The sequence below is a fragment of the Brachionichthys hirsutus genome, chromosome 20 (genome assembly GCF_040956055.1).
Source record: "Brachionichthys hirsutus isolate HB-005 chromosome 20, CSIRO-AGI_Bhir_v1, whole genome shotgun sequence".
NCBI lineage: Eukaryota > Metazoa > Chordata > Actinopteri > Lophiiformes > Brachionichthyidae > Brachionichthys > Brachionichthys hirsutus.
The window spans coordinates 3,209,708-3,237,699 of NC_090916.1; the positions used below are offsets into that span (position 1 = coordinate 3,209,708).

General features: G+C 45.9%; 1 protein-coding gene across 1 annotated transcript; it reads left to right on the forward strand.

Annotated features, from left to right (window-relative positions):
* The first annotated feature begins 8,865 nt into the window (after positions 1–8,865).
* LOC137909023 (estrogen-related receptor gamma-like) lies at positions 8,866–27,678 on the forward strand. Its single transcript, XM_068753431.1, has 8 exons — positions 8,866–8,921; positions 13,293–13,538; positions 13,631–13,782; positions 14,907–15,023; positions 19,630–19,740; positions 19,850–20,029; positions 27,060–27,329; positions 27,434–27,678. The coding sequence occupies exons 1-8, from the start codon at positions 8,866–8,868 to the stop codon at positions 27,676–27,678; spliced, it is 1,377 nt and encodes a 458-aa protein (XP_068609532.1).
* The last annotated feature ends 314 nt before the right edge of the window (positions 27,679–27,992 follow it).

Consider the following 27,992-nt stretch of genomic DNA (forward strand, 5'->3'; position numbering starts at 1 on the left):
AGATGCCATCCTATAGGCTAGAAAGCTTGCTATTTTCACCACGTACCAAGTGCACAAATAACACATTGGTACCCCCCCCCCCCCCCTCCCCTCCCCTTTTAGGTCATTGGTTTCGTATAGATGTTGGCTAGCGAGTTAATTCTTACCAGTTTTGTCTGATATTGCACAATATTGTTTTAATTTAAACTAACCGGAATGTTGGTTCCTCTTTGATGTAATGGAGTGTGGATCTCCTTTTTATTGTTTAACAGGAAGGTTATCAGGATGTTTTTATTAAGGAAGGAGGAATTCTTTACTCAGTCATTGCACGGATTACACACAAGGAAATGACATTTACACCCTGCAGCGGGCCCCTCTAGACCATCCCCTCACACGCGGGGGCCCCCATAGAATACAGAGGGCACGGGGTGATGGCGCCTGGAGCAGTAGAGGGGGGGAGTCTGTGCCTTGCTCAACGGACACCTCGGCAGTGTCCAGGAAGTAAACCGGCCCCTCTCCGGCCACCAGTCCCACTCTCCATACTTTTGCAGCGCCTCTGCTCATCCGCGTGTGGACGAGGGCTCGGTTTGCTGAGACCAGACTCGAGCTCTTGAGCGCTTTTCAGGGCTGCAAGTGAAGAAAAAAAATCTCGAGGTCTCATCATTCAGAATTTGAACCCACCTGGGACTGAAGTACAGAAAAACCCACTGAAGAGACATTCAAAAGGGAGTTCCTGAGCCGTCGGTTTTGACTCGATTGTATTGCTCCGTGTATTAGTTGGCAGGAATCTCTCATACCTGCAGCAAAGCCTGTCCTGCATATAGGTGTTAAACTAATCTGAACAGCAGGTAGAGATGTTGAGACCTTCTCAAGTAAATAAAGGAATGTGCAGGGTGGTGTGTTGCAGCCGTATCTTCCTTCTCTCTGGTGTTGTGACTGCTTATTAGCAGATGGGTGGAGGAGAAGCAGACTGTCTGAGCTCCGTGTTTAATATCTGCAGTTCCTCAGATTAACGCAACCTCATGTGTTTTACGAGAATGTGATAAAATGGAGACACAACCCAGTGTCATTAGTTTGATTATTCCTTAATCCAGTTCCAGGTGGAACGTGTCTCACCTTTGCATGCAGTTTCCCAATATTCTCAGGTATTCATTGCGTTCTTTCTCTGATCAAGGATATTAATACCTTTACCTTTACCTTTAATACTTAAACACTGTCGCTCAAATGTCATTTTAATTTATTAAAAGATTAACCACAAAATAAATTGTGACTTTGGTATTAGTGCAAAGGGTTCGGCTTTTTTGAAGATCAGGGATTGTGCTGCATAATTTATTTATTTTCATAGCTGGGCTGGATAAAAATGTACATGCGTTTATTCCTGAATAGTAAAGCCCTTCAATCATGACTGGTTTTATACTCCACTTCTGGGCATCTATTTGTCAGAAAATACAAACGCATCTGCTACTAATTGTGAGCTAAAAAACAGATTTCACCACTTAAACGTTCGCCATTGGAGGAGGGATTTTCTCTCCTAATTGCAGACATGGCAACATCAGCTGCTGCATATTCCTGATTTAAACAAGGTGCACTCTTGTACAGAAATTAATTGGGATGACATGAATTGTTTTACATTTCTGAGATTATATGCAGAATCATGAGAACGATGTCATAATTTTGAGACTGGTCCATTTTCTCATAAGATGAAAAAAACACTCCTAATTCTAGGCTTTTAACGTTTGAGGTCGTGGACATGGCTGTGGCGGTAAACCAGCCAAAATGACAGTGACAAGGCATGGACACCTCACGACGATGAATCACTATGTCTGAGTCGATCCAGAGACTGATCAGAATCCACGTTTGGGACATTCATTTATTGAATCACAGTATAATAACAGAGAAGTGATGTCATGATGATGTCATCATTGCATGTGCTAAAAAATCCAGGTAACCAAAAAAAGGGTCCCTTTTGAACAATCGATAAGTAAATAAATATACAATTTGTTTTCAACACTTAAAGATGCAACAGGTTGGAAAGCGTTGAAAGATACCGTAAAGGATTGCTCCTTATTAAAGACCATTTCTTTGTTTCCCCTCATTGAAATCCTAAAATTCTCCAGCTTCAGAAAACCAACAACCGGAAATGATGAGCAATCAATAAAAGTCATGTTAGTAGAAACCTTGTAGAAATTGAAATCCAGCGATGACAGCAAAGCCGCTGTATCTGAGCCCTGCGTGTGTGAATCAAGCCCATCGTGGACCCGTCGGACTTGAAGCCCAGACAAACACAACCCAGAACTTTCCAGTCGGGATGTCTCTTAGGTCTCGTGTGCGTGAAATGCCAATGAAAACTTACATCCCCAACGTCACTTACGGCGACACCCTTCCGACTCTATCAACGCACACATCACATTCACATGCTGACTCGACATCGCTGAAATGTGATGCTCTCTCTGTCTCCCTCCCTCCCTCCCTCCCTGCGCTCCCTCTCTCTCCCATCTTTCCGAGGATGCGATAGAAATCCCTTCTCTGTATCTATGGGAATGCAGGAGCAGGTTGGCAGGTAAACTCAGCGCTGGGTCAGAGAGGGAGTGGGGTGTGTGTGTGTGTGGGTGTGCGTGCGTTTGTGCGTGTGCTGCTGCATCGCTGAGCTCCGGAGGCGAGGAGAGCCGGAGCGTTTGTCCTTGAGACTGACTGACTGACTGCAGCTGTAGAGCGGAGAACCAGCCGTCCAGCCAGTGGATGAACCCGACAGTGAGTACTGAGCAAGCAGCAAAAAGAGCAGCCAGTAAGGAGAACCAGACACACGGTTGTTTTGATGTTTTTATTTTATTGTTTTGCATCTTGCCTGCTTGGAAACAGTCCGGTGTGTTGTTTGAATGTAGACAGAGGTGCGTATAATGTGTGTGTGTGTGTGTGTGTGTGCGCGTGTGTGTGTGTGAGTGTGAGGCCAGGTGAAAGTCCACTCTGCTCCCAGGTGAACTCATCTTTCAGGCTTTTTATTGGCTCCCATCATTACCTGCTTTTCTTCCAGTGCAAGACTTTGCGAGCACTTGAGCGATCATCCGGCTATGCAGTTTGTCCGCAGCAGCGTCCTCTGTCTGTGTGTGCGTCTGTGTGTGTGTGTGTGTGTGTGTGTGTTATCAAGACAAATGTGAGTAAATACATCAATGCACATCTCTAGAACTCCTGTGTCTCCTCTTTCTGATTTCCCCCCTACTCCCCGTTGACAGATCGATAGTTATGCATCTATAATTGGAAGCCGTCATTTAGGGCGACCCTCCAAAGCGAGCCATTATCGTGTGTAATCTTGCAGAAAATTGCATTTTGACTGGCGTACCTTGGCGTTGCCAGGAACCAGTGGACTGTGCTGAGCAGACTAACGGGCTTCAAGCGACGACCCTGAAGTCGGCAGGAAGGTGGGCAGACTTGAGGGAGAAATGGCTCTGGTGTTACATTCTGCCAGACATGAGGAAGCCCCCAGCAGTGCCCCCGGGTGCATCTCTGTGATCGGATGAGGAAGGACAGGAGGGAGTTGCAGACAGCAGGAAAGTGTGGCAGCGCTGGATGGAAGAAGGGAATGGGGGGGGCGACGCAATCAAGAGGAAGAAAGGCAAGTTTTTGGCAGTAACTCTGTGGTGGTAGACAGCGTCCCGTGCTGAGGCTGGCTAACCTGTGGAGCTGCTGCTGACAGAGAGCGTTATGGATGGGTAGGAAGGGAAAGAAGGCCGGAGGGAAACGTCCATAAAGCTGCGGCAGCCCTTTTTCAACCGACGTGACGGGAGAGCTCTCTTAGTCTCTGTGTACGTCGGCGTTGATTTGTTTACAGCAGACGCGCTGACAGCGGGCCAGAGGGCTAAATTTGCCACCTGTGGAGATAAAAGTGATATGATGAGATAGACTGTGTGCGGTTTCATCTGTGTGTGTGTGTGTGTGTGTGTGTGTGTGTGTGTGTGTGTGTTTATGTGAAAGTGTGTATAATAGTTCCTGACATCAGCATATAGGTGTATGGTGCTGACTCCCAGGATTCTGTGTTGGGCCCACATCGGCGGCGCCTCGCCTACGACAGGTCTGGGAACCAGGTGTGTGTGTGTGTGTGTGTGTGTGTGTGTGTGTGTGTGTGGGAGGATTAATGTAAAAAACAATGTGTATGAATCACAACTCTTTATGGAAAGTAATTGTTTTTTCTGCTTTATTTAGATCAAAATGACAAAAAGGGGATGTGGTAATTGAAGTTCCCACATCCTTTAATAAAAGTACCAAAAAGAACCACAATATAAATGAACTTCCTGTAATTATAATCCTAAGGAGTAAAGATTTTCTTTGTTGCCACGTGAATCAGAATTTGTATCTGTAGTTTCAATAAATCAGACCATCAGAGACGTTTAGAGAGATTTTGTTTCTTTTGTCCTTGTGGCCAAAGTGTTCTGTAACATAGACCTCTAAATTATGACAAGGGGCCTCTGCTATAAACGGCTTTATCTCTATTTCATTTCATTTATTTATTTTGCAAAGACGTCACAAGCCAATAGAGTTGGTTCATCCTAACACTTATTTATATGCAAAGCAACTTGCAGCTGCAGCCGCCAGATATAAGTGCTTTAAAAGTCCTAAGCGGAAAGAGTACCCGTGTCTCGTCTTCTGATTTACTTCGTTGCGTTCCACCACTGCAAACTAAACCTCTTGAGAATAAAGAGGGGCGATCCCTCTGTCAAAATCAGCAGGCATGCGTCCGTTTTTATATCACAGAGGAACAGGAACTGTAACTTTACATCATAAAGAACCCAAATCACAACATAATCCCAACAAGTGTACGATAAACATGGACCAGAGAAGATGTTGCTGGATCTGGATCCCAAACACAAAGAAAGGAGGACGCCATTCCCCAAAGAGAGACGCTGCCCTGCTCCTCCTATTTCAAAAACCGATGAAGCGAGGATACAATCCACACTGGTGTCCAGACGATGACCAGGTAATCCAGTACTGACAGCCGAGAACACAAAGAGACTTCTGCATTGTGTTATTGCAGCCTTGGATGCATAATCATTTTAAGAATCTCCTGATCGGCCTGGAGACAAAAAAAAAAGCCTTTGATGACTGGGCGTGGGAAATGGTTAAACGCAGTCAACAGTGAAGAAGCTCGGCTGTTAGAGAATAGGGTTTTATATAGTCAGTCCTAAAAGCTGCTATGAGTGTCAGAGAAATGTGTCCACTAGGGGGCGCTCCAGCCCCTGAGCTATTAATTGTGGCAGCCTGCATTTCTACAGTTTAATTTTTGTGACTGTTGTCTAAAATTAATGTAAAAAAAAAAGGATGCCAAATCAGTCCCGATGAAACCCCAGCTGCCCAAATGATTTCTGCATGTATCCGCTTTCCATCCGTGACTCACTTCCTCCTCAGTGGGACTTGCGGGGGGGGGGGGCTCCTGATAAGTGAAAGCCATTTGAGGACCGCTGACCCTCTGAGGACAGCGGCAGCAGACCCCGGCAGCTCTGAGTGACATTTCTATGGTTACGTTGCTTTAGGTTTCTCCCAGAGGCTTTCTAAGGTTTCTGTCTGGCATGTGTGTGTGTGTGTGTGTGTGTGACCTCTGATCCCTGTACAGTGCACAAGAGATCAATACTTATCCTATTCCATCTCTGTTCATCTGTCACTCAGTTATCATTTTCATGTATTATTCCCCTCCCGTCCATCTATTTAAAGACAAACGGTAAAGCTCGCAGAAGGAATCGAGCTGCCGTCTCCATTTCCACGTCATCGCACCCCCCTCTCTCCCCTCCCTGTTCTTTCACCTTTCACAACTTTTACTTCCCCTCCCTCCTCTTCTGAACCATTCTAATGTCTGATTGGTAGTGTGTCCAGCGAGACAATAGCGTTCACACACACACACACACACACACACACACACACACACAGTGTCAATAGTCTCTTCTCTGCCTCTCAGTAATTGATGGATGACTGTGAGTCAGGCGTAAACTAAGCAGATTACACTCTCGGGATCTGTGGGCTGATGCTAATGTGGGTGCTGGGGGTGGGAGTCGCAGGGTGACTGTCCAGTTTTGGGAGTCAATCCGACAGCTGTCCCTGCAGGCTGAGATTTGGTGGCTGTGAGTTGAGGGATTAGAAGAAACACACACACACACACACACACACACACAGCCGTACTTTTCTTTTTCTTCAGAGGAAAATGCATCTGGCGTGTGGGGACATTGTCTGGCAGCTGGGTGCTCTGTTACAGCCAGCGTCCGGAGCAGCTATTGAGCTCAGCCCCAGCAGTCTAAAAATATCTGTGTTTCTTTTTTTTTTTTTTTTAGCGCATGTTCAGTTTAATTTGCTGCATTTCACTCATTTCCATCTCTCATGACGTCTGCATTTTGCTTCTCTGAATGTCTTCTCTGTTTAGTTTATTTTTAGTTTGTCACTCATCGGCTGAGGTTTTGTCATCTTTGTTTGTCGACAAAGTTTTTATTAAATCTAAGATGTCATCCAATCTTTGATTTAAAAATCTTTTTTTTTTTTACAATTGTGATCCCCATGTTTACTGAATTAGCTAAAAAAAAAAAAAAAAAACTCAGTGCTGCACTGATGGAACAAGCAGTATGTATTCCAAAGATCTGATACACGTCTTTGCCGTTTCTGTGTGTATCTACTGCGGACAAACTACGGCTGATAGACTGATTGAGTTCAATGGGAGCTACATTTGAGTCTGCAAGCCTTTTTTTTTATTTACCTCCCTTGAATTCTTTCATTCATAGAACCTCAGCAAAGCGGAACAAAAAGCTTTTCAGTGCGACACACACAGTCAAGAGGGAATTATCAGGAGCGTTCTGTCCTTCAGGTGTTGCGCCTGACGCCACTGCGGCCGAGCTCAAGTGCGTCTCAAGACCCCTCAGCTGGTGCCGAGGGAAATAGCAGCCATCGATAATATCTCTAATCTCTACGAATATGTGAACAAGAAGCAAAAAAAACAAACAGAAAAAACTCCTCAACTTCATTTGAGCAAATAAAGAAGCCATTGACGGCAGCTGCCAAACTAAAAGCCACCGAGAGATAAGAGCCACTCGGCTCTAACGTCAACATCCAGTTTCCTAAATGGTTTATAAAAGATAATTCCTCAGTATAGATAGTGTTTCTATGTGATGCATTAACCTGAGGAGATCTGATTGGATACAGCAGCACTATCTGGCGTCTGGCTTTTTGTCTTTTTTTTTATAGTCTAGATAAAATTATCTACCATTAGAAATCACACTCTCTTTATCTTTTTATGGCGTTTTGGTATGCACTCTCTCCATTGTGTTTGCATGTGTTTTGTGCTCACGTTGAAAGTGTGTCTGCGCATGTGGGTCGCTTTAATGCGGTGCGTCCCTCCGCCGCCAAACTCCTTCATGTGGTCCGTAATGAGATAAGGCCACCACTCTGTGCAGTCTGCTGTCTGGCCCTTATCTGAGCGGCAGATTCGTGCAGGTGATTGCATTCCGGTACAGATTGGTTTCGGCAGGGGGTCAAATCAGAACACCAGTCATGATGAAGGGTGAGGAAGAGGCAAGAGAGCTGAGGCAGATGAGGAAACGTCAGACATTTATATACCACAAAACTCCCCATTGACGTGAACATTTTAGATGCTATAATATTATTGGAAGTATCTTCCCGTCACTGTTGCTGTTTTTTCTAGCTTTATTTGAACTTGGCAGAAACATTTTCAACAAATCCAGTCCATTATATTTCATAAAGTCAGATGTTGAATGCTTCATTCTCTTCTGCAGTGCATCTCCACAGGCTCGTGTCTCGTGCCAAGCTAGAAGAAGGATACTTATTGTGACAAGCCGTCATGTGTGCCAGTCTTTAAAGTGGATTAGGATATAGTGACAACAGGTTGAACGCGATTTACCTGATCCGCTCCCTGGAGACGTGGCTGTTTTCCATTACTGTAAGTTAAATACGTTTTGAAGCACTAAATGTCGAATGTCTTTACATCCGATCATTGCGTCTTGATTTTGGACGACATTACTCGTGTCCTCGTGTCAACATTCTTTTGTCCCTGACTCTCCTGACTGCTGTCATGATATTGCATCAGAGTAATCTTTGGCAAATGATTGTCAAGGAATCTGTCTTTTCAATGTTCGGCACAATTTGCCATGGCTCAAGATTATATTTATTTATTTTTTTGTCTGACCAACAACCAAAACCCCCGAGATAAAGTTTTAGATCTGATTATGATAATGAAAATAATTTACTTTCATTGCATTTGCTTTCCTGTTCGAACAACGCAGAGGCAATTATTTTCTTGTTAAATTCTAATTCAATGAATATTTGAATTTGATGAAACTGTCTCTGTTCTTCAGGTGTGGGCCCAGATTTAACTTAATTTCTTATTTAATTTATTTACACACAAAGATAGGGGTAATTATTACGACTTTTTGCCTCAACCGATATAATAAAACCGAACTTAACGTGTAAAAACCTGTGAAATACCCAAACATTCTCTTTTCACATCCACCTGCCCCAGAGAGAGGCTGGCTCTCATTGGCTCAGAGGACATCCAATCAGCTGCCAGCTCAAAGATCTAGGGGAAGGCCATTCAAATGGTGTGTCTGAGGGCTCATGAGGGGTCAGCTCTGCTTGTGACACTCAGCCAGCTACAGTCACAAGAGTCAGGACTTCAAAGGCCGCCAACGGCTGTTGGTGAGAAAGTGTGAGTGACAGGAAGACAGATGCAGGGACAATGAAGAGGGCCGGGCGTGAGACGCTGGACTCGTAGATGGACACACGGCTTGGAGAAGGAGGGAAGACAAAGTGACAAACAGCAGCACTGAGGGATAAAGATAAAGAGAAGCAGACGTCTGCGGACACACTTTCTTCTCCTCTTCGCAGCATGCTGGCAGAGCACTCATGGATTTAGTCGACCTCTACCTCCCAGAGTGTTTCACCTACCACTCTGAAGCAGAGTAAGTACTTTCACTCTCAAAAGTGTGTGTGTGTGTCTGGAAAATGATGTTCCAGAGTTGTGACACTTCGAGGCTTCCCTGTCTGACTTGTGGGATGTTTTTTACGACCCAGAAAGTTTTGTCATGCACGCAGGACGGTTTGTTTTCTGCCTGTTTCCACAGCGATGACAAATATCTGTTACATTTGGCTTGAATACTTTAGAAATGGGTTCTTTCACGGATCTTTTAAATCTTACTAAGAACGTTTGCCACATTTTAACTTCTATGCTGAAGAATTATTGCAATTCCCTCCTTTACAAACATTTGACTTCTACTCTAACAGTATCTGCTCGTAAAGGTATTACAATTTACAATCTGTTAACTTGAGAAATTATATATATTTACATTTTACATAAATGCATCAATCCCTTTCAGACCAGTTTTTTTCTCCTTTTCTATTTCCTATGTAACTGTTTTCACTAGAGTCCATAAAAAGACAAATCTAATTCATGCCCATCAATTTCTTCCAAGTCCAAGAATACATCTGTTGTGTGACTTAAATTATGTCATTTAAAATGATATAAAGCCCAAAATACTAAAGTGGTCATTGTTCAATATTTAAAACAAACAAACCAAAATCTTTGTAACTGACTGCAGAGCTTCCTCTGTGCTCCGTGGACGTTTGAATGGCGATTTCCATGCATGGTGGATTCTGCGCTTCGTTTTACAGCTGTCATTGTGTGGCCTGTTTGCTTGTTGATAGTGATGGTGAGCGGGTAAAACCAGTTCGGAGGAAACCAGTCCGGGTGTCGGGGTCATTCTGCGCTTGCTGAATGAAAGCATGTGAGAAGATGTGTGAAGCAGCTTATTGATTACCCCTCTGGTCTTTGATTGCCTTTCTTTTCTGCAATCATGAAAAACCACGTCCATTATCGTCTCGGCTGCACTTTTGCATCCAATCTGTACGCTCTGGAAACACGTTTCATGGAGCGTTTTGGGATTGAAATTACCCCCCCCCCCCCCCAGCAGAGTCCAATCAAGAGGATTCAGATACAGGCAGAAGAACAGATGAGGGCCGAGGAGACACTTGGGTTGACTGATTGCTGCCGACAGAAGCAGCCGGATGAAGGGTGGAAGACGAGGAGGCGATGGCTGCAGATGATCCCTTGTGTGGCACGCTATCCATGTTTCCAGAGCCTTTGGGCCCAAGCTCCAGCCACGGGCACCTCGTCTCCTGGCGGATGGCTTCGTCCAAAGCCTGACTAAGGCTCTTACCACTGGCTGGGGGTGCCACTGATCCCTGCTCATCTCCTACTGGCTCATTAGTCATACAAAAACACTACTGAGACCCCACTGACCTAAATAACTGCCCCTTGGGGTTGGTGTTTGAGATGAAATCAAGGGGATCTGAACACTCTGAATATTTAGGAGATAATCTTTTTTGCGTTTCATTCTATTTTTGCCTCCCTTAAGTCTTTTTTTATGTTTATTCCTCCTAACTCTTCTTTCTTCCTATTTCTCGGTCCGTTCCTTCTTACTTTCTGTCCCCCCCCCCCCCCTCTGATTTTCTTGTCGCTCTGCCTCCCGCCGTGTCTCGGCCGTTGGGTCATTGCCAGCGTTACGGCTCTGCCCAGTTGAAAGCGTGCGATGCCGTCTCTCTTCCTTTCAGCACTCCCAGGTTAATGAGCCCCTTTCTTTCTGTTCCTGTCCAGTCTTTTCACACTCCCTCTGTCTGTCTGCCTCTCTTGTCATTTCCTCCCACCTCTCTTTCGTCTTCCTCACTCTTTTTCTTCTTCTGCTGCCGTTTCACGCTACATTCTGGTCTTTGTTTTCACGGTGCAATTACAGTTGTTTTGGATACAGAGGGTGTAAGTTATGATACGTTGAATAACCAATAACACACACGCACACACACACACACTGATATAGGAGCTGCACCAACCATTGTGATGGCTTTTGTGTAGAGTAGTAGATTGGTAAATGTTTTGATCTGATCTGATCACCTCTTTTAACATCTTTTCATGATGAAGGCAGAATGCCAGCCTCTCTTATCTTATTCATCTTCATTGGAAAGTACCATGAATGCCTGACTCATTATGGACTCCTGAATGGTTTGCTGATAAATAAACCCGTCAGTTCTTTAAAGGGAAACTGGAATCTCTTCACTGTGGAGATGACATCTTGTAGTGTTTTGATATAAAAGCCGTGTATTAATGGAATTGCTGCACTATTAGCTGTAGTGGTGACTGTCAAAAATGTGTTGGGGGGGGGGGGGGGGGGGGGTTGCAATATTCTAAATATTATAATAATGAAACTAGAAAAGCACCCAGAGAGCACAAACCTCCACCAAGCAGCTCATTCCCATCCTAATTGGATTTACACCGTCCACATGGTGATCTGGATCATTATCAAATGGTTCTAAATTGTTCTTGGTATCTTTATACACCAACCATGAAAGGTAAAAGTGAATCATAGTTGATTTTTGAATCCATAAATTGGGTTTTCAAAGTAATATTTTTTTCCTGACCTCATTCTGGATCAGATCCAGAAGATATTTGCATGATAATGCGTAGCAACCCTTATGACTGTAATTTTTGGAATTTAATGTATATATATATATATATATAAGGTAAATACAATAAAATGTTAATTTATAAAGATAGGAAATGTTTAACACAAACTTCATAGTAAGGCATTACTTCAAGTAAATGTGACATTCATCATAACAATATAAGGTAATTGTTGCACTGGCCATAAATAGAATACTTCATGCGGGGTATTCGGTATTTGTTTAGGAACTTCGTCTAAGCTAAAGTTGAAAATAAACTATAATTGTGGGTTGCTGATCGCAGATGAAAAATGTTTGTTAATGTTGTTGTTTTCTTTTGTTCCCTTGCTGTATATAATACTTTGCGCTATGGACATACTTCTGTGTGTCCTATAAAAGCTTTGTGTATCCTGACAGCATTCTGATGTCGTGGTTGTTGTGTTGCTATAGTCTTTCTTTGGTGTCGGTCCCTTACTGTCCATTTGTGCGTCTGCCTTTGTGGCTTTGTAGAGGGCTCAATAGCGCGTGCCCATGGTTTACTCTGGGGGTGGTTAAAAACAGCCAGACGTTTTGCCTACCAAATGTCTTGTGGCTGAGAAAACACTGATTTACATGACAGGAAACAGGCTGACTTTTGTTTTGTGTGTGTGTGTGTGTGTGTGTGTATTTCCCTGCATGTGGAGTGTGAGATTTTTTTTAGAAGTATGCCTGGCGACATGAAGTTTCATGCACGTACGTGTTGGGGTGGTTATGAAGGCACTTGCTTTAACACATGTCAGTAAACGTGTGTGCAGAAAGCCTCAACATGTTCCTGATCATGTGAACGTATCACAAGTGCAAGCTTGTCTCTGATTTTTATTTTTACATGAACGCCTGACGCCACAGTGTGTGTGTGTGTGTGTCTGTCTGTCTGTCTGTCTGTCTGTCACATGCCTGTGAGCCAATACACCTCAGCTGGTTTCTCTTTTGTCCTCGGCGTGGGGACAGAGAGTCTGTTGTGGTCGCATTGCAATCCAATAATATAGTGACTATAAACACTTAAACATGCAGCTTGAGATTTATTTAAAGTAGTTATAACGGAGGGATTCAGACAAAGTAAAAAAATACACAATCAATGCAAAGGGAGGACAAAAGAAAGTCACTGGAAAGTATTTTTAGAATTATTAATATGGCAAACTGTTTTCTTTGGTGTCTTTATTTTTTTTCATGCACATTTTCATCATGTATTTTGAAATAGGTTTTTAATGGTTCTACATTCTGGCAGTAAATAAAAGGTGTCGCCTGCTGGGCCTTTTCTTCTGGAGACTTAAATAAGGCCAAGTGCAACAGAGAGCGCGGTTAAGAGGCAGTAAAACAACAGAACAAAGACGTCGGCATTGAACAGGATGGTGATGATGATGATGATGATGATGATGCGGATGATTGCTGGTTTAGCTATTTCCCTAGGTTTGCTTAAGCCATCTCCTTTGAAAACAAAGCAGTGTAATGGACAGCGGCTTTGCATACGCGGGGAATCACAAACGGCTGGTTGAGATGGGACAGGGACGGACGGACGCATGAATGAAGATGGGTGGAGACGGAGAGGTGGAAGGAGTCGGATGAAGAACAGCGAGCAGACGGTCCTCGCTTAATGACGTACTCGTTTTGCGCCGCCTCGGAGTTACGACGGGCTTTTCCTCATTTGAAAGTGTGTTTATCGACAAGGAATCACTGGCTGTGGAGTTATGAGTGAGGACGCGGTATGTGCAGTACAAATGGCCTATGAATATAAAATGTTGGCGGTCACCGGGGGTTTCTTTGAAAGATGAAATCGTTTAGTGCATTTCCTCCTCCCTTTCCTCCAGGCATCTCAGCAGGATGTCCGTGAGGGCTTTGGACCCCTCGTGTCCCTCCACCATAAAGCGTGAGCCCTCCAGCCCCAGCCCCAGCTCTCAAGGCGACGTCAGTCCAGCCCAACCCAGCCCTGGCAGTACTTCCTCTGACACAAACTCCAGCTACGGGCCCTTGATCAAAGGTCGCGGCAATGTGCTCGACTCTCCAGGCATCTATGGTCACGCGGCAGGCTTGGCCAGTAGCGTCGGAACAAACAGGTTGGTGTGCGTTATTTTCAGACGTGAAATGAGCCGCTGCTAATACCTGAACACGCTCCTCTTAATTCACCCCCCCCCCCCCCTCTACCCAGGAGGTTTGCAGAGGAAGAAGTGAAGTGCGAATTCATGCTGGGGACGGTGGCCAAACGGCTGTGCCTGGTGTGTGGCGACGTGGCCTCGGGCTACCACTATGGCGTGGCCTCCTGCGAGGCCTGCAAGGCCTTCTTCAAGAGGACAATCCAGGGTTAGAGAAATCAAAACGCACACAGGGGCATGCTCAGCTTGCTCGGTAACTGGGTTTACTGTGCCGCGCTGATGGTGTCTCCCTGCATCGTATCAAACCTGTTTTACAGGCAACAGGGCGCAGAAACACCCTGAGCATTTGTTTTGGTATAAGCAGGTCTCCATCAGATCGAGAGAGCTTTCAAGGAGCACCTGTTTGCACACAGCTGATATGCGCGTCGTGTATATAGTCAACATGCGTGAGATTAGGGGTTGAGCATTCAGGCGATATATGGTGTGTGTGTGTGGAATCCATCGGTGGTGCTCAGAAGAGCTAACGACGTGTGGTCGGTCGGGGCGTTTTAAAAGGCTCAGTCGGCTCGAAGCCCGGTTCGAGTACCTGGCAGGCGGGTTCCAAAGAGCGATCGGGATGAGAGGCTGTCAGATCAAACAGGGGTATCAGATACTTCCTGTTTCTGACGGAGGGCGGCAGCTGAGGGCGTCTACGGCTGGCTGAACGCCATCGGGCTTAAGGTGCACATTTTGCTGCCCTGGCTGTTCTTCCCAATCGGCTGCCGGGAGCATGATTCTGGTATCTATGGAGAGAGCTTTCCCAAGTCTAAGAAAATAAACCTGATGTTGTCAGAATCAATACAGAGAAAAAAAGATTCCAAAGCAGGAAAAGCAGTCGTCCGTTTAAAGAGTTAGACTGAATTTAATCGGATTCGCTCCGGCTTCCTCCCACCACCAAAAAGGCAAATTCAGTGAATTGGTTACCCTAAAATTGGTGTGTGTGTGTGTGTGTGTGTGTGTGTGTGTGTGTGTGTGTGTGTGTGTGAATGATTGTCTATGTGTGGCCCTGCGATGAACTGGCGGCTTGTCCAGGGTGTAACCCCGCCTCTCGGCCATTGACTCCTGGGATAGGCTCCAGCACGACCCGCGACCCGGTAACGGACAAAGCGGTCCGGAAGACGAATGAATGAATGAATGAATGAATGAATAAATAAATCTCCAAATGACACATACAGTACAAAATAACATGCGATATTCTCGGCTCGCTCAACGATCGATCGGAGGCTCTGCCACATTCTGATGAAGGTGATTCACGCTTCAAAATGTTTATTCTTATCCTCTGTGTCTCCCAAGGTAACATTGAATACAGCTGCCCGGCATCCAACGAGTGTGAAATCACCAAACGGAGGAGGAAATCCTGCCAGGCCTGCCGATTTGTGAAATGCCTGGCTGTGGGCATGCTGAGAGAAGGTCAGCGACACGTTCAGTCCCGGTTCTAATCAGCGTTCCGGGTTTATCCACGTCCCAGAAGCTCAAACATACTTTAGACAGTCGAGATGGAAAAGCGACGCTAACTCAAGGCTGATTGCTTTTTTTCCCTTTGTTGTGCATTCCTAAAAGCATCCCCCCCCCCCCCCCCCCGATTACCAGCGGAGATTCTCTGCCTCACCTGGTGACGGGATGCACTGCGGTTCTGTGGACTGTCGTGAAACCTAACACTCTTGACAGTTAAACTTCAATCCCAGCTGTGATGAGTGTCTCTGTGTGTGTGTGTGCGTGTGTGTGTGTGTGTTTGACCAGTAAACACACCGCTGAACAATGCATAGCTCTGCCTTTGACGGGGGGGGGGGGGGATCCCGACTCTTCAATTGTGCTAAAACTTTGCGAAACAGTGTTCCCCCAAAATCGCTTCTGCCAGTACGGAGGAGTTTGTGCAACGGCGCAGCAGTTAGTACTTTAACAGGGGGCCGTGTTGCTTGGGTCTGCTTGGAACTCAACGGAAGGGACATTTGTAAAAGTTTAGCGGGGAAACCTGAATGAAAATGAGAAGTTATCGACCCAACACTCTTTTTTTTTTCTTTTTTTTATTCCATAAATCATCAGAAAGACAGTTCAACATTTTCACGCAGCTGATTTCCACTCTGCAGCACACGATTCTGCATCTCGACACGTTTGCATGCCGTGCAGAGATTCTGTGCCTGCAGTCAGGTGCTCCTCTGGCCCGACTGTGTGCCTGTCTAGTGACATGCTGTCCAGATTTAGAAGTGACTCAAAAGGGAAAACATTAGAGCCCTCCTACTGTAGCGACCAGACCACGCTCTGCATGCAGTGAAGGGCCAGGAGATGATAATAGAGAGGAGGTCGCTGATTAAAAAAAAAAAAGTGTGCGTGTGTGTGTGTGAGCTTTTAAGAAGTTGTATACCACAATAGCACCCACCTAAAAACTAATATCGTAACCAGAACACAAACCATCGTTCGTGCGATAGTACGCTGTGTACTTCTTGTTAGAATGATTACAATATATTTAGAAGTATTGTAATGATGTTAAACACACGATCTGGGTAGCTAGTCGTTGAGAGAGGGAATTTGCAAGTAAGAGTTCTTAAAGCTGAACTTAAATTAATTAATTTAAATGCAAAATTGTGATTAAAATACCGGTAATTACATTTAAAAAGAGGAATATAATCTTACCAATGCACTTGCAATAACTATTAAATAAATAATTAATAGTTACAAAATATCTACTCACCATAAATTGCAGTCCCAATAATTACTTCTGTCCTTCATGGTTTTTATTCCAGGGTTCTGGTCTCAATGTGCCGAAGCAGGTTTGAACCCTTCATTGCTCGTTAACGGAGCGAATCAGCTGTTAATACCCGTTTTAAGTCTTAGTCCTGGTTTCTCTTCTTGTAGGTCGTCGGCGCCTCTTCTTCCGCCTCTTCTTCCTCCTCAGTAGGACTTTTTTTTCCTTAGCAAAGAAGCGCTCCAAAGACTTTTGTTTCTTTTTATTAATTTTCGCGAGTTAACGGCTGTTTTTTTTTTTTTTAGCAACGTATCAAGACGCGATTGTTACGTTGGAGAAAATCCGGTCGTTTTCCAAAATAAAACACCTTTTAGACGCTAATAATCGATACAACGGAAATTGTATGCAATAGTTGTTCTTTCTTTGCGGCCCGGTAACAAATGGCTCACAGACCGGTACCGGTGGTTGGGGACCCCTGCTGTAGATATAATAATGCTGAAGTTATGCCGGGTGCAGTCAGTTTACGTTTTAACGCCACATAAAGCGGGAGCATGTCTGAGGTGTCGACTCGTTTACAACCTGAGCGATCATCCGGCTGCTGTCTTCCCTGTCAGACTCTGTGGCCGTGATGTCACCGTATTCCAATTACTTTGAAAAGTACATTCTTATCATAACCAATAAAAGTGGTGGCAAAACCGTGGAAATAATATCCCAGTTGTAATAAACTGGAATGATCCTTTAATGCCACCTCTGTTTACTGCTGCCGTGAGTCTCCCTAAATGTGTGTGCGTGACTTATGGATGCTCTGAGTTATTGTGTGTGCGCGGATTTCATCTTAAACACACATTTATGCACACGCCTGAGTGTGTGTGTGTGTGTGAGTGTCCGTCCTTTTTCTAAATTAGCTGCTTTTAATAGGATGGGGGGCATCAACAGCATCCCAGGCCTCTCCCCCCCCCCCCTCCCCCCCTTCGCTTCTCCCTCCCCAATCGTAAATTCCTCCAGATGCCTTGTGGGATTCCTGGACCTCCGTGAAACGCGAACTGCCCCTCATAACTCCAGTCGTAAGCGCCCTCGTAACGCGCTTCACCGTGCCTCGTAGTGCCCCCCCACCCCCGGAGAGGCCGCAGTAAAGGCTGAGACAGAGGAGCTGGGAGATTTAATGGGGGAGAGTCAGAGCCATATTAAATACCCAGCTAACAGACATGTAGACCGCTGGCAGGGTTTGATTAAGCGCTGTTCGTTCTCAATACTGCAGCTGCTGTCGCTTTTAAAAGCAGGTTTGTTAGCAAAATATGTGGAATATTGAAAGAATACAATGATGTAATACACAAGTAATGGTATAATCCAGTAGTTCACTGGTTTCGGCTCCCTAAGAAATACGGTCACCTCCCTCGCCTCCTCTGTCTCACCCTCTGTGTCTCACCCTCTGTGTCTCACCCCTGCTATCTGCAGAAGGTCTCGCATGTGTCGCAACGTTGGTCTGCGCTCGGAGAAAAGCCCAACAGAACAGAGGGACTACTTTCCAGATCCTTTTGCTATAACGAGAGGCCAGTGTGGAAGGTCATGCAACGACGACGTCGGGAAGAGCCGCGTGCACATTTGTCACAATATTTGAGAAGCGTGGGATTGTTTATGGGTGGCACAGCGGGTAGCGCTGTTGCCTCACAGCAAGAAGGTATACCTGGTTTGAATCCTATCTGTGTCTGCATGGGTTTTCTCATGGGTTGCTGGAGGCTAACAAGCTGGGATAGGCTCCAGCTACTCCCGTGACAAAGCGGGGATGGATGGAGGATGGATGGATGATGGATGGATGATGGATGGAGGAATGGATGGGATTGTTTATACTGCACACATGCTTGTGGTGACAGCAGCGGAAATGGAGGCAAAGGGGAGCGCTCCCTCCAGAACCTGGTTTACGTTGCTGGGTCCGGATCAACGGCTGGATGTCCCGGTTCCCGATGGTACTGGGCCGTGTGCATTTTGGGAACCTGCAAAGCCTCTCGTGAAGATCCAGTCACCTTCAAACAGAAGACTGAGTGATGAAGGCGGTGAAAATAGATCAGTGTCTGAGGAGTCGGTGTTTATCGAACTCCAATGGGCTGTACAGACGGACAGGGAGGAAGTGTGTGTGTGTGTGTGTGTGTGTGTGTGTGTGTGTGCGTGTGTGTGTTATCCACCATAGCTATTCTTGGCCTTTTGCTTGTCAGCACATTCCGCTGTAAAGAGTTACACTCGGTTCAGATTCAGATTATCCTCCGTACTGGACAAACCAAAGTCCTGCTCGTTAATCCAGTTTGGGTTGAGTCTGATGACAGCAGCCTCATGATGCCTCATCTCACACCTCAGAGCCTCAGAGCCTCAGCAGAGCGCCGATGGGCTCTTCTTTAATACCCCACCCTTCTTTAAGCAGGGGCCCCTCATTGCATCCTCTTAACCCTCAAACTGCCAGCATCTTACTCATCCTCCCGTTGCTGGACCAAACACGATGCAAACGAGTTTGATGCTAAAACGCTGCAGCCCGTGTTCCCACGCCACGGCTTTATTAACAGCGGCGCCTCTTTCCGATCTTTTATCTGCTGTAAGCGTAATCATTTAAGAATGGAACAACCTCATCAACAAATTTAACCCCGCCGCTGATTAAAAGGACAGTGTGTTATTTAAGGTGAATATTCACACGTGTTCTCTGTAAATACACACTGTAAGTACAGGGGGCAGCGCAGGGGGGTGGGGGAGGGTGGGGGGGGGGGGGTCACCACAAGATGTCACGCGGCCAAATAATTCCCTCAGTGTCTCTTTCAGTTATAAGTGCTGACGCAAATCTAGCTAGAGCCTCTTGGTCATTTGCACTGTGAAGATCAGGCGACTCAACATTTCCACCAAAAGTGTTCTCTCTCTCTCCCTCTCACACACACACACACACACACACACAAATTGTCATTGGCACGGTGACAAGGTTACCACAATGCTCGTCGAGATGAGCAGTTGTCATCGGCCGCTGTGAAGCCGCGGCGTGTCGTGTTTCGGGGTGGCCACTGATGTGCCCGACATCAGACGTGTCCCGTCCGGTCTCCTTGGGATCATTAGGACATGTGAGCAGGTGATTTAGCAGCAGCCAAGATGGCCGACAAGCAACAAGAAGCTTGAGTCTGAGAGAGATAAAATGTTTGACCTGCGTCAAAAACTCAGACCAATCAAATTAGGATTGAAATGTGGTCTCATTCAGTGTTTTTATTGTTGTTGTTGCTGCTCTTTTCATCAATATAATAAATTCAACACAAATGTTTTCATTCATTCATTCATTCAGCTTCTAAATGAAATAATTTCTTGTAGGTGTGCGTCTGGACCGGGTTCGAGGCGGAAGACAGAAGTACAAGAGGAGGATAGATGCAGAGAACAACCCGTACCTTCACTCGCAGACTGCCTTGCCTCAGAAAAAGACATGTAAGCGATCAAACACAAGGTTACTATAGATATGGTGCGTTTGTGGCTAATTTGTACTTCTTCAGTTTATATGGTATCTGATATCCCCCGGATACTTTTACTCTCTCAGACTCGGGCGGCGTGTTCGAGAACAAAGTGGTGTCTCTGCTTCTGGTGGCGGAGCCGGAGGGCATCTTCGCCATGCCGGACCCGACCGTGCCCGAGAGCGACATCAAGGCTCTGACCACGCTGTGCGACCTGGCCGACAGGGAGCTGGTGGTCAACATCGGCTGGGCCAAGCACATCCCAGGTAGGAACGAACGCCGGTCGGTCGCTGACACAGTCAGATCACAGGAGGAGAGTGTTTTGACTTGTGGTTGCCAAGACACTTGATGGATGCCCAGAGGAGAGGGAGCATGTTCACACGGCTGTATGTTGTCTGTCACCCCCCCCGACCTCATTATATGTGTGCGTTCCTAATATATCAACCGGATGACCGGTGGCCACCTGCAGCTTTTAATTCATTTCCTGGGCCGGGGCCACGTCTGAATTATGGAAATCCTCCTGACACTTGGAACACTCTTAGCTTCTGGAGTGTTTTTTTTTTTCTTTGGATGAGGGAGTGGAAAGGAGAGGGGAAGCGCATTCTGACAGATTAGTGGGATTAAAATGCTGGCATGGTGCTCTGTCGGTGGTTGTAATCTTGTAATCGTATTCTTATTGCGGGTACGGCAGAGGTTTTCTGGTCTGCCTTTGATGCTCGGTTTCAGCGAGCTTGGCGAGCAACAGGACTTTCTTAGATTCAGGCGCAGTTGTCACCATTTTTTTCCCCTTCCTTGACTGTGAGGAGTTCTGAACTGATCTGCTGTTAATGAGTAGAAAGAGTCAAATATATGCTGAATGAAAAAAACAAATGCCATTGATTAAAAACTTGAATGATTACAGGCAAATAATGCAGAAACTAATGCACATATGATGACATTAACACATTTTTTTGTCTTGATTTTCATGTCTTTGGTTGTTTTGAAATAATTTTCTAAAATTACAATACTTTTTTTTTTTTTACTATTGAAGAATATTGATTTGCAATAGTTAAATAAGTTCAGATAGGCTTGATTATGACTTTTAGACAATAATACATGTTAAAACTAGAAAACGACAATCAGAGATTGCAGACCCTCGCCTCCAAAAGACTATTCGTTCTTGTGAGACAGTCAACAGGGCTTGAACTAAGAATACTGTCCATACATTTTCTCTTATACCTGTAGTTGTTCTAGTTTTCAGCAGCTGCATCACTTTACGGCAGTGAATGTGCATATGAAACTGGTGGGGTTCGGTACCTCCAACAAGGTTAAGAACCACTGAATTAGAGTAACTGCAGCAGCAAAAGGCAGTCCGGACACTAACTTTTATCTTCAGAATAAATTTTACTTTAGTCTCTTAATGATCTTTGTGAGACAAACTTAACGTGCCGAACAGCAGCCCCTCGGCTCCGGCGAGGAAGGCCCCTCCCCCCAGGCTCGAGTCGAGTGGCTGCTGCCGCTGAAAGCGGGACGGAAGGGGGTCAGTGAGTCGTTCAGAAGAGGACGTGAGTTCTGAATCAGTGATTCGTATGTGAGTTCTGTGATTCGTACGTGCTGCAGGGAGAGGGAGCGGTGAACGACTCATTGAACGATTATCTTGTGTTGTGAGCGGAGCTGAGTTGATATTAGCTTGTAACGAGTGTTTCTCCATTCACAGCTCATAGCAGGGGACGGTGACTTCAAAATAAGAGTCCATCGTCACCGCTATTTAATCAATACTTAACCTTAGCAAGCTGACGTAAATAGCATAAATGATTACACTATACACTACATCTAAACTATATGTCATCTGTTTTAATGCAATACTTGTGCATACATGTAGGCAAGTAGATTAAAAAAAAGGTGTCATGTGACCAGCACGGACCAATCACAAAAGGGCTCAATATCAAAGCTGCAAACTCAAGACAGACATCAAAGGGACCTGTCAAGAAGTCCCTGCTGAGACATCAAAGGGACCTTTGATGTTTCACCGATATCTGTCTATAAATATCAGTTTAAACTCTCAGTCAGACCAGTTCACTTTCTGAACAATTGGAGCAATGTCTACATACAATGAGAAAACATTTTATGCCACGATCCCTTCGGATTCAGACGACGATCTCTACTGCGAACAAATTAAAGTAAGCAGGAATATACGGAGGAACGTCAGACTGCTCCAGATGCTGGTACCACAGCCAGTGGCTGTTAGCAAACCAGTAAAGGAAGAAGTAAGCTCTGCAGCCAAGGACCTGGATATTGTCATACCGGGCCAGATACTACAACGGCCAGTTGCTGCTAGGAAACGAGCAAAGAAAGCAGGTTCCGCACCCAAGGACCTGGATGATGTGAGACCGGTCCAGATGCTACCACGGCCAGTTGCTGCTAGAAAACGTGCAGAGCAAAAACGTGGCAAGGACCTGGATAATGTCAGACCACACAAGATACTACAACGGCCAGTTGCTGCGAGGAAACCAGAAAAGGAGGCAAGTTCCTTAGCCACGGACCTGGATACGGTCCAGATGCTACCACCTCCAGCTGCTCTTCGCAAACTTGCAGAGCAAAAATGTTCTGCAGCCAAGGCCCTGTATATGAAACAGGAGATGTCAGGGCAGGGTCACATTAACGCTGTTGAAGGTCAGCTCCATGACCTCCAGATTAAATATGACCAGGCTATTTCAAATATGGACAATCTCCAGAAGGACCAGGCAGAACTCAAGCTGCAAAGGAGAAGCAATGAAGAGCAAATAGTTTCTCTTCAACAGAGCCTGCATTCCCAGAGAGAAAGGGAGGAAAAGAGCCTGCAGGAGCACAAAGAGGAGGTGATCAAGCTCAAGCACCTCCTTGAGGACAAGGAGAAGCAGCTCGTCAAGGCTAACCATCAAGCCCTGAATTATAGGACGGTCTTGTATGAGCTGCATGACACCAAAGAAGTGCTTGAAAACATCCAAGCTCAGCACCTCAGCTGTCTGGAGACAAACCGGCAGCTGAAGGAGGCCAGCGAGCGTCAGCAGGCGGAGGCCTCTAAGATGGAGGAGCGTTTCACAGAAATGCTCCTCCAGAGGGAGGAGGACCACAAAAGAGAGCTTGCTGAGGAGCGGGCGTCGATGGACGAGGAGCTTCTTGACAGGCGCAGGGAAGCAGAGAAGAGGGAGGAACTCCATTCCCTCAAAGAGGATGACGCCCTGCCAAAGGTCCCCAAAAAGAAAGCCAGCAGGATGAAGCGCTTCTGGTCTTTTCTCTTCCGTGGCCGAAGAGAAAAGACCTCCAAGACCTCCAAGACCTCCAAGCCCCTGGACTAGGGCCCCCGCTGAGCTCCTGCCATCTCTGGGACTGAGGTTGCCGAGGTAGTTAAAAAGCTCCTCGGTGGCAAGGCCCCAGGGGTGGATGAGATCCTGCCCCAAAGTGGAGGAGTTCAAGTACCTCGGGGTCTTGTTCACGAGTGAGGGAAGGATGGAGCGAGAGATCGACAGACGGATCTGTGCAACGTCTGCAGTGATGCGGACTCTGCACAGATCCGTCATGGTGAAGAGAGAGCTGAGCCGAAAGGTAAAGCTCTCGATTTACCGGTCGATCTTCGTTCTCCGACCCTCACCTATGGTCACGAGCTTTGGGTAGTGACCGAAAGAACAAGATCCCCGGGTACAAGCGGCTGAAATGAGCTTCCTCCGTAGGGTGGCTGGGCTCTCCCTTAGAGATAAGGTTGAGAAGCTCAGTCATCCGGGAGGAGCTCGGAGTAGAGCCGCTGCTCCTCCGCGTCGAGAGGCCTGAACACCTGTTCAGGGCACGGTCCCACCGGGAGGAGACCACGGGGAAGACCCAGGACACGCTGGGGAGACTATGTCTCTCAGCTGGCCTGGGAACGCCTCAGGACCCCCCGGAAGAGCTTGAGGAAGTTGCCAGGGAGAGGGAAGTCTGGGCTTCCCTGCTTAGGCTGCTGCCCCCCGCGACCCGGCCCCGGACAAGCGGTTGAAGATGGATGGATTGGGAGGCTGAGCCTCCCCAAAATTGTTATTGTCATTAAAAAAGATGTATTTTTTTTTTCACAAAAGAGAAACAATAAAATACAATAGTTAGGAAACTATTAATTAACATTAATATTGTGTATTAATTTGTTTAGATTTATTTTTTGGACTGATTATTCTATGACATGTAAGGAATTAGTGATAAATTGCAGTTACAATCCAAAACCCAAAGATTCCATTGCAATGATGCAAAAACAAGAGCGCCACAAACTCTTGCTGGACAAAAGGCTGGAATAATAAAAAAAATACTTGAACTAATAATTGACACAGTTTTTAAAACTGAAGAGGGAAACACCAAATCTTTGTCCATGTTGCTCTAGTTTGGCAAATTCTGCTAAAAACTATAAAAATAATAATAAATGCAAACATTTCCAGAGCTCTATCCTAGATGGCTAAATTTAACAGTGGTAAATATTCAAAGATAAGCGTGTGGAAAATGTAATCCGTGACATTTCTGTCAGAAGAACTGTTGCATCTTCTCTGTGAATATTTTAACTAACTTAAGTAACTTTTTAATCAGTAACTGAGCGCTTGTTGATTAAGTTTTCAGTCAGTCTCAGAGGGAAAAGGTGATTTTTCAACTGTAAATCTTCTCAAAAGGTGAGTAAAAGGTGAAAGCTTTGAAGCAGCCACCATTAAATATGACACCAGCAGCTGCTGCACTGATCAGTGCACCAGGGCCTCCGTCCGAAGCCCTCGCTGCTTTATCAGCTGGGGTTATCCACACCCAAAACACCTTCAGGAAACACCTGAGTTTCTGTTGATGCCTCGTCTCTGAAATGCTTACAAAACAAACAAAGCCGCCGTGTCTCTGTGCTTCTCCTCGTGTTTCCTCCTACGTGAAGCAACCTTTGGAGTGTGTGTGTGTGTGTGTGTGTGTGTGTGTGTCGTTGTTTGGTGTCCCTCATTAGCATTTCCATTGTTTCTTTAGAAAGAGAAGTGGAGCGTCACTGCCTCCCTCCTCCTCTTCCTCCTTACCCCCTGTTGTAACCCCCTCCCCTGGGCCGTGGCCGTCTGCCTCCTTTCTGCCATTGTCGGCTCTTTACTGTCAGCAGAGATGCGGCCGGAGTCCGACTGATGGGTGTATTTGTAGCCCTTTGCCAGTGGAGCGGGGGGGCAGTGATGAGAGGGGGGTGAGCACAGCGGATGCCCACCTGAGGGTAGGAAGGCAGGAAGATGCGTATTCATCCATCTGTCAGGGAGATTATACTTAGAGCTTTGAGATGTCACAAAAGCAAAATGAAATTGAATAAAAGATGCCCTTCCACGAGGCTGCTTGCGGTTGGGTTGTTAACAATTCATGTCCACTTGAGGAGTTGATTCAGGTAGGCAGGTAGTAACCGTTCATTATCATAAATTACTGTTTAATAGATTATTCTAGAGCGAATAATCCAGGGCAACGGGGATCTGTTCATTTATTTTAGCATGAAAATATGGGTAATATGTAAACGCTAAATTCTTATTATTTTTTTGCTTCTAACTCTCGACAAGAAACTAAATAAGCCTCTATTAATTTAAGATTATATGGCACTGATTATTATTACCTTCATCATTCATAAATGAGGTTAAACTTGCTGGAATTAATTTTCCTGAGTCAATATTAAACGTCTTTTTGATGTGTTGTCGTATAAAATTAGTTAGTTTGTGTTAAGATAAAATCTAATGTGAAGTTACTTACAAATATGGATTTCATTTGTTCTGTGAGAAACACAAAAGCGCGGTGGAAAAAGATAATGAAGTTGGGATGGATTAAAACAAAATGACTCGGGATGAGATGGCAGATTATGAGACGGAGGACAAGACGGCAGCATCAATCATTGAGCGGGACGAGGAAATGTAGAAAGGTGGAAAAAAGATGGATAAAGAGAGAATGGATACTTTAAAAAAAGGAATGCTGCCTCTCCTGGCAGCGTAGCGACCGTGTCACATCCGCTTGGGATGAGTGGCGGGCCACACGGTCCGCATCGCTGGGAGAGCCGGGGTCTAGGGTAAAGTGGCCCGGGCCATCTGAGGTCTTTGCCCAGGGGTAGGTGAGTGAGCTGGGGCTACTGTCCTGGCTGCCCCCCCCCTCCTCTCCGTCTGCTCCTATCAGGCAGATTGATAGTGATGTGGTCTGAAGTTTGAGGGCCAGACGGGCAGATGAGCTGGCTAAAGACCAACTGCCCGCTTTGCTTTTGGCCTTTTGAGTCAGTGCTGCAAGGTGTGTGTGTGTGTGTGTGTGTGTGTGTGAAAGAGAGAGAGTGACTGTGTGACTTGACTTGATATGATTCTACTAACATTAGCGAGACAAGTTTTCTTTCCTTATTACCCTCAGTGCTTTTGCTTTGAAACCCCCCCCAAATGTTTTCCATTGGCAACGTGATCATTTCTCTTTATTGAGGGTAAACCCCGTCTTTGTCCTTAAAATCTATCAATATATTGCCTGACATTTCATCGCAGAACACTCTCTCACAGGTCCATATCCCTGATCGATGATCGAGTGCCACAATACGGATCCCCATCGACCAATCAAATTGTGCACAGACAGCGTTTCCAATTTATCAGGGAGCGATGTTGGGGGGGGGAAAGGGGCGCCGCTGACTTCCCCGTGGTGATTGTAAACAGCAATGGCTCCTGATAACAATCAATGAGGGTGTCAAAAAATACAACCCCCCCCCCCCCCCTCCCTCCCCCTGCTCTGTAAAATCAGCTTTTTAATTACATCAAACGTGTGTGTGTGAGTGTGTGCAGGTTTATGTCGGGGGACGTGAGCAGGTTTAATTGCGCTCCTGTTGGGTGTAATTGTCAATCAAAGTAGGCGTGTCCAACAGAGTGTAATTAAATTCACCAGCTATTCGCTCTCTGTGTCCTTCGTTCTGCCCTTTGCGACGCCGTTCTTCTTCTGAGGGACTCGCAAGAAGGTTCTCTATCGCAAAGCACGTTATCAAATTATATTTAGGTTAGAATCATCATGTTGGAACGCAGCCCGGATGTTCATTCAGCTCAAATTAAAGGAGACGCGAGAGAGCCCATCTTAAAACCTGATAATGATAATAAATAAAAATAACTTGTTGACTTTCTAAGGATTGTTGATTTGTTGCTGTGTATTTGTGGTAGCTTAGCTTAGCATAAAGGCTGGAAACAGGGAAATAACAACTTCCAGCCGATTTACAAAGGCAACAAGTTTTGTCACCTGCTGCCATAGAAACCTCAAAGACAGACAAAAAACAAAACAAAGCCCCACCTTTGATTTCCTTTGATTTCCTTGTCTGTCCAGGCTTCCCATCCCTCTCCCTTGCAGACCAGATGAGTCTGCTGCAGAGCGGCTGGATGGAGATCCTGATCCTTCGAGTTGTCCGCCGCTCGCTGGCCTTAGAGGACAGGTTGGTGTATGCCGAGGACTACATCATGGACGAGGAGCAGTCCAAGCTGGCGGGGCTGCTGGACCTCAACAACGCCATCCTGCAGCTGGTGAAGAAGTATAAGGCCATGGGGCTGGAGAGGGAGGAGTTTGTGGTGCTCAAGGCCATCGCGCTCGCTAACTCAGGTAACCAGTTGGTTGCTATAGACAACCAGCTCTTCGGCTTGTCTCATTTTTGATCCATGCTGGCTCTGTAGACTGACGTTTCTCCGCTCTATTCCTCTTTATAGACTCCATGCATATTGAGGACTCAGAGGCCGTTCAGCGACTCCAGGACGTCCTGCACGGGGCCCTGCAGGACTACGAGGTCACCCACCACCCAGAAGACCCTCGGAGAGCGGGGAAATTGATCATGACCCTGCCCCTCCTCCGCCAGACTGCCGCCCGGGCCGTCCAACACTTCTGCAGCATCAAGCAGGACGGCCGTGTGCCCATGCACAAACTGTTCCTCGAACTACTGGAGGCCAAAGCCTGACCTGAAGACAGGCGGCCATTATAGGAAGCAAAGGATCACGGGTAATGGTGTGGGTTGACATATTACGTGTTTGTCCATTTCAGCTATGACAATAAAGTTTTAAATCTTAAAACCAGGACATACTATCGGCAAGCAGCTGGACCATTGTTGCTGTTTTTTCGCCATCCCTCCTCCATACCCAATGAAGAAATGGTGAAGTTTTGCATTTGCTGTCTTGACAATGAGGACTTCATCATCTCAGACACTGATTTTAAATTGTTGACCTGCTTGGAAGGATGGAGACGGCGGGACAGAAATCGCCTTTAAGAGAAATC

What these genes read in the sequence shown, in the direction of transcription:
- LOC137909023 (XM_068753431.1), top strand. Translation starts at nt 8,866, where the DNA reads ATGGATTTAGTCGACCTCTACCTCCCAGAGTGTTTCACCTACCACTCT. An exon ending in AGTAGCGTCGGAACAAACAG is followed by an intron (nt 13,539 to 13,630) that starts GTTGGTGTGCGT and finishes CCCTCTACCCAG; the next exon opens with GAGGTTTGCAGAGGAAGAAG. An exon ending in CATCGCGCTCGCTAACTCAG is followed by an intron (nt 27,330 to 27,433) that starts GTAACCAGTTGG and finishes TCCTCTTTATAG; the next exon opens with ACTCCATGCATATTGAGGAC.